Below are 12,547 nucleotides of genomic sequence, written 5' to 3'. Positions count from 1 at the left end.
GCAGACGGTGTTGATAGTTGAATTTTCAACAATGTTGCAACTTTGTGCGGAGCAGGAGGGGAAGAAAACACCATCAGCAGCACCAGAAAGGAGGAAGACAGAGTGTGGGAACACAGGACCTGCACTTTCAACACTTTTATTAGGCCTGGGTCCAGTGGACCCGAACACCTTGTATGTAATGTAAATGCGTGGGGGGAGGTACAGTATGAGGTCATTGAAAATTAGTTCGGATTCATGTTCTTCACAGAAAATAAGCCAAAGCCAATGAATTTCAGGTTGAAAAAATAATTAATTGTTTAATTTTTCTTTTGAGAAAAACTGAAAACGGGTCTCACAGACCCGAACACCATACAAGGGTTAAAAGAAGGTAAAGACTTCTATGCACTGGTCAAACCCATGGCTACAACTGTACTGGAATTTGGACATGGAAAGGGTGGCCACATGTTACCACTTACTGCTGTAGTATTAGTCATGGTGGTTCATCGATAGCCAGGTTGAGTTCCACCCTCAGCCATGAAAACAGTGACATTTACATTAGAAATTCACAACAACAACAAGAGACTAACAAAGCACAGCTGCTATAACATTGTGATTTACATTACATAACAGACTGACATTAGTCCCACGCTTGTTTGCACTAGTGATCCCTCCCCTTGCATTGCTATGATCTTCATAAGGCAAGATTAACCATAAAAACTCTAAGTACCAAAACATCAAAATTAAGCGCTGTACTTAAGCCAGTCCACTTAAGCCAATGCATTATTTGCAGTGAACTTTTCAACTATGGGGACAGTGTTGCTGTGTAAAAATAATGTATGTATTGTTTTCTTTATTTTAATCAGTGTCTTAGTTTTTGTGTCTTTACCACAACCCCAAAAAACTAAAAAACTACATCAAACCACCAGGACAAAATTGAGCACAGACCAAGATATTTTTGAATATTTATTCAAAATCAAGACAGTACAAAGACAGTACAAATATGTTACTTTGAAATACCAGGCAAGTGTTATTTATATGTAACATATATAGTTTTTCTAAACTTATTTACAATAGTAAGCTAAGATAGAATCAAGAACATCATATTTCTTGCAGTGATGACACTGTATTTGCCTACATTTGAAGGCATTTAAAAGTAACCTGGAAAGTAGCAGTGCAAAGACCCTACATTTTTGACACTACATTTAAATACCCATATGAATTAAGTGTCCAAGCAGCTTATATAAATAGTAATCTGAGCTTAAAAATTTCAAGCATATGACTGATTTTTATCAACAACATCCTTCAAGAGGAGTTAGACGGTCTAATTTTGACTTTGCTGTATTTACTGCATCATGATACAGCTGCGGTTTTGCCATGTTTACAGTGCTGTACAATTAAAATAGATCCACATCCACTTATATAAAAGCATTTTCTACAGTTACTCACTCAACAAAATAAAAGCAAGATGCTCTTACTGGGAAAACCTACAGTGGCACATTTTCATCATACAAAAGAGCAACTTCTCAGCTTTCAATTTCTTGTAATGCTTCTTAATGTTAAAATGATAATCCTCCTCAAGATGGCAGTGTGGTGAATTATCTAGTACTGTACTGCTGACTCAAGCTGTCTCCTGTTTTTATCTAAAGCAGGTCAACTGAGAATACACTGCAGCCCACTTCTATCTTGTCTTAAGACATAATTATGTAAACCACTCTCTTCTTTTGTTTGCTTGTAAATAACATAAAGGTAGGCTCACGTAACCTCATCATCACACAGAACTCGGATGAAGTGAGTTAAGAGCCATCAAAGAAGATATTTGTGCATTAAAGTTAATAATAACCTTGGTTGTTCTCGTGTATTTTCTGCTCAAGCTTCATTTTAAGCTCCGACACTAAAGCAGAGCTGATGTTTCCCTCCTTACGGCGGCTGGACTTAGCCTTCTTGGAGCCTTTGGATGCCAGTGCGCCAGATATTGTTGGGACTGCACGCAGCCTTTCATTGGGCCGCACGTTAGAGGGAGGTGGAGGCGGAAGACAGGGAGCAATGGGAGGTGGAGGCTTCAGCCGGGGGCTACCTGTCTCCTGCTGGAGGCTGCTCTCCGGGTTGGTTATGAGGAACTTTTCTCCAGGGTTGGTGAATTTGATAACAGGTATCTTGAAGGTCCAAGGCTGCTGGTCCCTGGGTCGCCTCTTAATGATGCGGCGTGCTGGCATGATCCTGTTGGACTTTGAGTTGCGCATGTACATAGCCGTAGAGATCAAGACAGTCCCTCCTACCAAAACACTAATGATAAAAGTGACCATGCCTAGAGCTTTTAAAGGATTGTCCCTACTTTTCATTAAAAAGGCTGCCATAGGCCCCTTGAGAGGAGTCTGTAAAAGAGCAAAAATAAAACAGTTTGAACCTGAATTCCAAGTATTTGTCAAAAGCATGCAAACATGAAATTGGATGCCAAAGCACTGACAGAGGAGGCCCAAACAACATGTCTATGAACACTCTAGCACTTTCACACTCGCACCCAGACATCCATCTTCTGCCCTACAATACAGGAAAGCTAGCAACTACATATGTCTCTAATGTTTAGGAATGCGTCTGGCAGTGCGATGCATTAGGATTTCTCTTTGACTGACGAGGGCTAAACAATAATAATGACCAGTTCATGGGACCAAAAAAGTTTGTGGAAGTAAAAATAGTAAATAATAAAAAAGACTTTTCTTTCAATGTACACCGGTACTCTTTTACAGACCTAACCCAGCCAGTAAACATTATTTTAATGTTCATGAATGAAAATGAAGGAGAGGCATTGGTTATTTCTCACTTGACTCTGCGGACCACTTTAATGTAGTTACTCTCAGGGTTGATTCGGGACTTTTTCACTGCGTTACAGTACAGGATGGTGGATATGCAGATTGTTAGTAAAACAAGGGACGTGAGAATGCTCAAAAAAATTCCAAAAACAGTCAGCGGACGCTTGCTGAGGCCCATGAAGTATGAAACAACTCGACCTTTTATCTGAAAAGCACGATACACAACACACAAACAGAACCAAAAACATCATGGAGAGTGAAATAATGGATTCAGGATGAAAACACAAAAAGTATTAGAAAAATATGGATCAATGCAAATGAGCAAAAACTTCAAAGGATAATGCTAATGTTTATATCAATATTTCAAAGATCAAAATGAGTGTGAATTTTTCCATCAACAAGTAAAATGTGTAGCCATGACCATATATACTCACTGGCCACATCATTAGTCACACCTTGCCAGCACTAGGTTGGCTTTGGCTCTTTTGCCTTCATAATTGTTGTAATAATCCAAAGCATACATTCAAAAAGGTGCTGGAAACATTCCTCAGAGCTAAGTATTGATTTGATAGCGTCACACAGTTACTGCTGATTTGTTGGTGTCAAATCCAAGATGCAAATCTTCTGCTCCACTATATCCCAAAGGTTCTCTATTGAATGACTGTGGAGGTCATGACCAAGAAACCAGTTTGAGATGATTTGAGGTTTGTGACATGGCACATTATCCTGCTGGAAACAGCCATCAGAAGATGGGTACATATTGGCCATAAAGGGATGGACATGCGCAGTAACATTACTCGGATAGGCTGTGGTGTTTAAACAATGCTCACTTGGTACTGAGGGACCCAAAGTATGCCAAAAAATTTCCCCACATGATTACACCACCATCACCACCACCAGCCTGAACTGCTGACAAGGCAGGATGGATTGATGCATTCATGTTGCCCATGCCAAATTCTGACCCACCATCTGGATGCTGCAGCAACAATTGTGACTCATCAGTTTAGGCAACATTTTTGAGTCTCCTCTTGTCTTATTTGGTGAGCCCAAATGATTGGCTGATTAAATATTTGTGTTAACCAGTAAATGAAAAAGTGTAACTAATGAAGTGGCCTTTGACTGTTCAGTGGATCAATCCCAGAATGGTTAAAACTGTTTTTTTGTCCAAATAATTTTTTATGATAAAACTTTGTTCTGAAAGGGAAAGCTACAAATTTAAAGTTAATTGGTTTTAAAACTCTGTAATAATTCATATTTAAAGCCACAAATTAGATTGCATTCAGAACCTGATAGTCCAGTTAGTATTAATGGATTTTTTTTCACTTCTTAGTAGGAAACTTTATTGTTAGTTCTGATCTTTAAATAAACTATAAGAAATTACCAGTGTTATCCTTTAAAGTAGATGAACTTAGTGAAATGTGACTAGCTGAAACAAGGACGCTGATTTAGCAGAAGCATATAGTAGCATGGCAACAGTCCCTATTGACTCATGTTAAAATGCACGTCTACAGCTCAGCTCTGGGACAGGAAGCACTGCAAGCATGCTCCGAGTCGGAACAAGTCTTACCGCCTCTGTGATATCGATGTTGACCACAGCTGTTGTGCTGAAGGACGGAGAGCCTCGGTCCTTGGCTTCGACCACCACAGACCACTTGCAGTCCTTCTGCTTGGTGATGTTCTGTACAATCTCCATAGACTTAATATAAGGCTTCAGCTTGATCTCGCCAGTGTCAGCATTGATGTCAAATGCATTGTCAGGATCTGCGGTCATGATGGAGTATTCAATGACGTTGTTTGGAGACTCCGCATCTTCATCCACGGCCTGTAAAAAGCATCATGCATCAATAGCGTTTAGTTAAAATGTAAACGAATAAATCTTTATTCTTAGGCTGTGATGTTTCTGTAAAATGCATTAGATTTGACATATTGCATGCAATATGTCGTTCTTTAACCTAGCTTTGGCACATATATGCATACATTTTAAGATGAGTCAATTTATCATCCGTATACTTGGCTATGGAATTGTTGTTTCCCTATTAATAATTTTAATTAGTCACACTGATTACTTTATAAGAAGTGTTTTAAACCAGGTATTAATGCAGAATATCCACTGCAGGCTTCAGATTTTCCTTAGATTTGAAATCAAATTTTATTTAATTTAGTTACACGTTTCTAGTTAATCCACACAACTGAATACATTTTAAACAGCTGTTTTTTGTAGTCTTTATCAGAAAGGCGCAAATAGTGTTTTTTGTATTTATAGCCATGGAATATTAACAAATTTAGAAAGCTCTACACACCAAAATCTTAGTCTTTTGATGCCAAATTATGCAATCATAACTTTTCTAGAACCAAAGCTCAATACATTGAATGTTTACTGTTATCTAAGCTCCCAAAACATTCAGTTTACAACAAAAAAGCTGAAACTTGGTGAAAGTAGAATCACAGATTAAGCTAAAAGAGACGAGATAGATCAATTTCAAAGCAAAATGTACCTCTATTTTGACAGGCGTGCCAATAATCATCGTCTTCTCCACGAGCACTTCATCAAATTCTGGCGCGTGGTCGTTCATGTCAGTGACTGTGACAAAGACTTCAGCCAAGCTGTACTTCCCCTCTGAATCTTCAGCCTTGACATAAAAGTTGTACTTTGACCTGACCTCTGCATCCAGGCTGGTCCAGGGCTGTGTGGTGATGAGGCCTGATGAAGCGTTAATGGAAAACCTGCAGTTCAGATCACACAGTGCATGAGTCACAACCACAGATGTCCATTTAGCTTCATCTCAACTAACCAGGCGTTTCTAATACAGGCATCGTAATTCACAGCTCAAGTGACAGATTTTCATTGCTCCCTGTGAATCTCTACATGACTCTATGGAAGCCCGTTTCCGCCACTAAAAAAAAAAAAAAAAGGATCCATAACTCAAAATTTCGAGTTATTTTCTCGAAATTTCGAGTTATTATCTCGAAATTTCGACATATTAACTCAAAATTTTGAGAAAAGCAACTCGAAATTTCGAGTTAGCGCTGCCAATCAGTAATCTACGTGAATGACGTCATTTCCATGTTACCCGGAAGCTGAAGCCCTCAGCTACAAATGCTACAGCTAAGCTACCGGTATTACATCCAGTCGTGAATGCACAGATTGCTGAGTGTTTTCAGCCTGGCTTCACAAATGATGAAATCCCTGTGTTATTAGCTGAATCACATGGTGTTACTATCAGCAAACATACTTTAATTTGTTGGGATCCGTTTTTGAGTGCGCGGTCCTGCGCCATATGCTTCCGGGTAACAAGAAAGCGACCTCATTCACGTATATTTTTGATTGGCAGAGCTAACTCGAAATTTTGAGAAAAGTAACTCGAAATTTCGAGTTATATTTCTCGAAATTTCGAGATAATAACTCGAAATTTCGAGAAAATAACTCGAAATTTCGAGTTATGGATACTAGCTTTTTTTTTTTTTTTTAGTGGCGGAAACGGGCTTCCATATAACTCACACTTTGCTATAAAAAACAACTTTACAGCCATCGTTGGACAGACGTGTTGTACTGTAAGGCTTCAGATGTTAATCCAGTTGATTTAAAAAACGTGTAGGAAAAACAAACTTGTACATTTTTGCTGCTTATGCTTATTTGTTTGGGTGAAAAATCCTGAACCCTGATTTGCAGGGAGAATATGTTTAATGAGTTGCTTCCTTAAAGACAGATCTCCAGCATATGAAATGCATATGTACATCTGTAGAGAAATATTGATTTACACAATAATTGCCAAGTTTTTTTTTTCAATTTTGTTCTTATTGTTATACACTGTTTGTGTTTTCTGAGGATCTGGAACCACAAAGCTTCTAACTATTTTGTCATTTCAAACATTGTGAATGTATATTTGAGATTTTCAGACTTTCCAGAGGTTGTTTTAAAGTGATCACTAATCAGGAGAGCTTGACTATACCCTGTAGGGCTTAATTTTTTTTACCACCTGTTATATTTCTCTAACCTAAAAACACATTCATAACAATTTCAGGGATACAATAAGGAATAAATACTTGCTCGTACACACAGCAGGTTTACTCATTTTAAAGCTTGCCAGGAGCTTTCTGAGTGCCTTCTAGTTCAACATTGGGCATGCAGCCATTTTATTCAGCAGACTTTTCTGTCTTGTTTTTCGCTGTGAAATTTCACAAGTTTTCTTGGAACTGATAACTTTCACACAATTAACTCAGGTTGCAGCCTGCAGACAGGCATAAATTCTCACTTTCCCTTCGCTGTATGTTGCCTTGCTTCTCAAAGCTGCCGTTTCTGTGGCTCCAGCTGTCACATTGCATATTAATTGGCTCTGCCTATGTGAGATGGGCCAGGCTCTCTATTTTTAACCTACCAATCCAATTAGGAGATTAGCCAGCATCTTACAGCCATTTTAGAGCGAGCTGTTTGTGCAGCAGAGGGGCCGATCAAACCAGTTTCCCGCTTACCTCTTTCATCAAAGACACAAAGATGACTCAAGACTAGTGTCCTGCTGGCACTAAACACCCTGAGCCTCTGAGCATTTTTGACTCATACTTTCAAAATAACTTTAGGCTGTGAAATGCATTTTGTGGAAATGCCAGAATTAAAGATCTGATCAGAATGAACCTAAATTGGCAGCAATGAAAGGTTTATACTCACAAATCAGATCCTGATCCATAAATCGTATATTTGACTTCACCCCAAGACCCGGAATCTGGATCGTTTGCCTACAGAGAAAAAAAGGAAGGCGATTATACACCTACATACTCCTACATACCACACATACATACTCATGCTTACACAACAAAATATTAAAAAATTACACTTTAAAAATTTTTAATTACTTATTTGGAAAATTACATCATAATAGTGTATAGATATGTAACTTAAATAAATATGATTACTTTAAGGTGACTGAAAATAATTTATTGTGTCATTTATTTTTACTAAAACCCCCTGTGGACAACTAGATAGAGTCTTAAGCTCATATACAGTGTGTTGCGAGGGGATGTTCAGCAAGCATCGGTCAACATGATTAACCTTGAAGCAAAATTAAGCTTTTTACTTCTCACTGCTTAACTTGGACACATTGCCTGGTTGCAGGGTTTCTACAGTATGATGACAAGCAAGGGACAAATGTGCCAATATATTTTTTAATAATCTCCCTCGATGAGGAGTAACATAGGACATATGCCAGATTGTGACATGGAGATAACAAATTTCATAACCAGGAGTAGCAAACTGAAGCAAGAGAGCGCTAAGCCTGTTTTTGTCTGGCACCAATCTGCTTTTATCTAATGAACTGTGCTGAGCAATATGCATTTAATAGAGGAAAGATGGATTATATAATCACTTTGATCAGGTTAAAGCTGAGTTTAACTGTGATTGACTCACTGTTACAGATGAAACACTGGAGCCTCCAGGAGAGTTCTCAGGGACCCTGGCGATGTAATACTCAGATGTGAATTTAGGGATGTTGTCATTTGTGTCCAGCAGGTTGATCACTATGTCCGCTGTTGCGCTGAACCGTTCGGGAGTGTCAATCTCCACTGCCAGGAGCTGCAGGAAGACACACTCAGAGTGATTAAATTAGTGCTGAAAGCTTTAGTCAACTCATAATTTTTTCAGGCAATTTTTGTTTTTTGTTTTGTGCATTTTATGTTCAATATAGGTATTTGTTGTGCCTGAAAATGAACAAATAAATGAATGAATGAATGAATAATCAATGAGTTCATGGATATACAGATATCTAAAGCCACACTGGCTACTCTGTGAAACTGTAAACCAAGCAAAGAAAATATTTTCAGATTTGATTTATGATTTTTAAAATTAATGTCACTGCAGTCAGTGAAATAAATCAGAGACTTGCTAGGGCGCTCATGTTGTTATTGCTTATCTACAGTCATATTGATAGATGGATTTCTAGCCTGGGTCCTTTACAAAGCACAAATGATTGGAGTAAATTATCTTTGTGGCAGTTTACAAAAGGTGAGCTATGTATTTATGTTGCAACATTCACAAAGTATTAGTATACAGGCAAAGCTTAAGTTAATGAAAATGCAGTTAATTCATGGGCTAAAGCCATTAATCAAAATCAGATTTCCTAGTAACCAAAAGAGATTACCCACCCAGTAAAATAACTAACAGGATTATTTCTTCGACACTTGTTAATAATAACGTATTGTAATGTTGTAATATTGCCCATACGGCGCCTCACCTTAAAAGAGAGAGTTGGCCCCTTTTCATAGTCGATGCCGGATGTGTCTTCCACAATGATGGTCACCTGTGCTTCATTCAGGACTGTCTGGGGAACCACACGAAGCACTCGGCTCGGCCCAACTAGCCTCAGTTTAAATTTGGCATTTGCTCCCTAAAAATGTCAGCACAATACAGAAATCCATTACATAAACTCACTGGTTCTTTTAGAACGCTTTTCTACTCTACCTAAGCACTAAAAGCGCTTTATACAACATGTCTTATTCACCCATTCACACAAACACTTTTTTATGCTTAAGTGCTTTCTGACATACATTCATACACACTCACACGCCATTAGATGCAACTTGGGGTTTGCAGTTAGCCCAAGGATTTCGCATGCAGACTGGAGCAACCACCAACTTATTATTAACATTATAACATAACTTGTGCTACCTCCTGAGCTGTTGCCACCACATAAATAAGAGTATAAGAGTGTCATGTAATGCTACATGAGCTATTATAAACAGGTAGAGGAGACTAACCATGGTGGCATAGTGAGTGACATTTTTACTTTCAATACTTTTGCTGGATATTTGCAACTTTGGGGCGGCATTATTGCACAACACGTTTGTTTTCACATATTTAGTTAACTTTGTACGTAATTTCTTTAAATGGATCTGTCAACTGGCTAATATTCTTTAAATTTTAATATTATTGCACCACCTTTGATCACAGTTATTGATTAGTAATAGCACACTGCTGCATGTCCAAGGAATGAATCAGATATTTGCAATTTGGGAATTCATGTACCTGATCAGAGTCGTTGACTGTGATCTTGAAGCCACGGAGGATCTCCCCTGCAGGTGGATGCTCATACATGGTGACTTCAAATTTGTTCTGTGGCCCATTTTCTCCATAAAAGGTTGGGGGATGGTTGTTGAGATCAACCACACGGACAGTCACTGTGGTAACATCATAGTCCTGGAGCTCATTGTTTGGGCCTATCTCAGATGCCTTCAGTTTAAAAAATACACAAGTAAATAAAATTATAGTCAATGAGAGTAAGAAGCACCGGTGAAAAAAGGTTTTCATGGGACTCTATGCAGTCCTGTTAAAAACTATTCCAGAAGCAGAAGAAGAAGCAGCAAGATGATTCTAATCAAATGCATTTATTTAACCGATCATCAGCGAGACCACCTCTGTACGATAACAAGTTTTGGAATTTTGCTGGTCTGGAGCATTCAGGTGTATGTTAACACAATGTAGCAACTTTCCTAGGAGTGGACATCCCAGAAAATACGCCCCAAGGCCGGGCAAAACCTGACAAACATGTTTTAGAAGGTTTGCCAGAGGAAAGTCTCTTCTGTCTAAAAAGAATATAGCAGAACAGCTTAGGTTCGCAAAGTTGTGTCTGAAGAAACTCCAAGACTTCTGGAACAATGTCCCTTGGCTAGACAAGATCAAAGTGAATGTTTGGCCTTAATCCACAGCACTACATCTGGTGAAAATCAAACACAGCATATCATCACAAACACCTCATACTGTGAAACACGGTGGTGGAGGGGTCATGATTTGGACTTGTTTTGCAGCCACAGGACTGGGACACCTTGCAATTATTGAGTCAACCATGAACTCCTTTCTATACTTTCTAGAGTCAAATGTGAGCCCAGCTGCCTGACAGACAAAGCTTGGCCAAACTTGGGTCATGGACCACGATGATGATTCTAAGCACAGCAATAAATCTACAACAGAATGGCTGAAAAGGTAAAGAATCAAGGTGCTGTAATGGCCCACTCAAAGGCCAGACCTAAAACTGATTAAGATACTTTGATTGGCACTTAAGAGAGCTGTGCATAAACAAATACCTGCAAACCTCAATGAACTGAAGCAATATTGTAAAGAGTGGACCAAACTTTATCCACAACCATGTGAGAGACTAATAAAGTCGTACAAAGAAAAAAATCTATCCGTTCAACTTATGGCTGCTGAAGGTGGTTTCAAAAGCTACTGCGGTGAAAAGTTTCTTTTAAAAATGAAGATAAGTAGAAAATAACTTGTTACCTTGACTTTGATTTCATACAGCTCATTTTTCAGCAAAGATGGAAAAGTTGTCAGGGTGATGCAACCACTTGTGCTATTTATGTCGAACACACCATCACTACCTGAAAGGTGTTGATAGAAGTTTTGTTTGAAATCTGATCATAATCTAAAAGAAGACACAGTAACACACTTTTGCCTTACAAACAAGCAACTAAATCTTGCACTTTTCTCTTTTTGCTATTGTTCTTACCATTAATAATGGAATAATGTATCGGGTTAGGATTGCCTTGGTCACCATCTTTAGCGTACACTGTGTATATTTCAGAGCCCTAGAAGTAAAAAAGTACATCAACACAATGGAGACAAAAGCAATAACTGAAATCAAATTTAATTCAGTGAATGCGACAAGAACTTACAGGAACAGAGACCTCATAGATGTATCCAAAATATGGTGTTCCTACAAAGTATGGAGGCATGTCTTGGGAATCAATAACATTAATTGTTACTGTGGCTGTGGAAGTCAACACCTGATGCTTCCCCTTGTACTTTCCACCTCCATCCTGTGACAACAACAAGGTAAAAGCAAAGTTACCACATGGCATAATTAGCTAACCCTTTATATTTAATCAAAGACATGGTTAAGTTTATTTTACATTTGGCCATGTTGGGATTATGGGATCTCTGCTACATGTTATCTGTCACAACAGCTTGAAGCCAGCTCACAAAAAACACTAAAAATTTAGTTTAACCAAAAATATACATTTTTTTAGTATTCTAACCTAAATGCTATGTTACTTGCACTTTAAAGAGATGTCTTGCTTGAAAAAGTTAAGAGTTTGTTTTTTCTTAACTTGCTAAAAATCACAAACTGCAGAAAGAACATGCATAAGATTTTAGATACATGTTCATGGTTTAGTATAATTTTAGAAGCAATTATTGTCTGATTTGCCACTTTAGTTCAGTGCATTGAGCTTGTGACCACGTGCCATACAACTGAGATCTGCTGGCCCGGGTTCGAGTTCAACCCAAGGTCCTTTGCTGCATGTCTTCCCCTCTTTCTCTGCCTCTGTTCTCCTGTCCTATCTTCACTGTGTCTATCGACTAAAGTTGAAAAAGGCCAAAAAAACCTAGGAAAAACTTGCACCTTAATAAAAATCAAAAGTTAGGCAATGAAATTCATTTTTAATTGGGAACACTATAATATAATATTTTTTATACATCATAGCTTTACCTTTTTAATAACTGGATTATCTACTAAATGTTACACAGCCAGGTATTTAAGTAGCCAGAGCCGAGGCTACAAAAAATAAACTAGCTCTCACCACCAACTATTATTCACAGTGATAAATTATACTTATTTTTGGGAGCAGGACTTTCAGTGCGTCAGCAGACCAGCAACTTAAAATCTCACCACTTCCCAACAGATTTTTTTTTTAGCTCCCTGTTCCCCTTTTTCACTCTTTGCTTTTCTCTCACCCAAATCAGTGAAGGTAAAACAACTTTTACTCTGAATCTAGTT

The 12,547-nt window shown here is 38.3% G+C and overlaps 1 protein-coding gene across 1 annotated transcript in view; it reads right to left on the bottom strand.

Moving 5' to 3' along the window:
* Positions 1–1,060: 1,060 nt before the first annotated feature.
* LOC308390881 (cadherin-related family member 1a) overlaps positions 1,061–12,547 on the bottom strand; it is a 47,646-nt gene continuing 36,159 nt past the window's right edge. The window contains exons 9-18 of the mRNA XM_080873211.1: positions 11,445–11,588; positions 11,279–11,357; positions 11,050–11,150; positions 9,799–10,002; positions 9,008–9,160; positions 8,185–8,349; positions 7,450–7,517; positions 5,282–5,510; positions 4,354–4,608; positions 1,061–2,351 (exon numbers count right to left, since the gene is read on the bottom strand). Of these exons, the coding sequence (XP_080729337.1) occupies positions 1,809–2,351; positions 4,354–4,608; positions 5,282–5,510; positions 7,450–7,517; positions 8,185–8,349; positions 9,008–9,160; positions 9,799–10,002; positions 11,050–11,150; positions 11,279–11,357; positions 11,445–11,588 (1,941 nt within the window). The 3' untranslated portion in view covers positions 1,061–1,808. The remainder of the gene's footprint in view (positions 2,352–4,353; positions 4,609–5,281; positions 5,511–7,449; positions 7,518–8,184; positions 8,350–9,007; positions 9,161–9,798; positions 10,003–11,049; positions 11,151–11,278; positions 11,358–11,444; positions 11,589–12,547) is intronic.

This window comes from Rhamphochromis sp. 'chilingali', assembly GCF_963969265.1.
Source record: "Rhamphochromis sp. 'chilingali' genome assembly, chromosome: 22".
NCBI lineage: Eukaryota > Metazoa > Chordata > Actinopteri > Cichliformes > Cichlidae > Rhamphochromis > Rhamphochromis sp. 'chilingali'.
The sequence above is the reverse complement of the archived record's forward strand: the minus strand, read 5'-3'. Positions and strand labels throughout refer to the sequence as shown.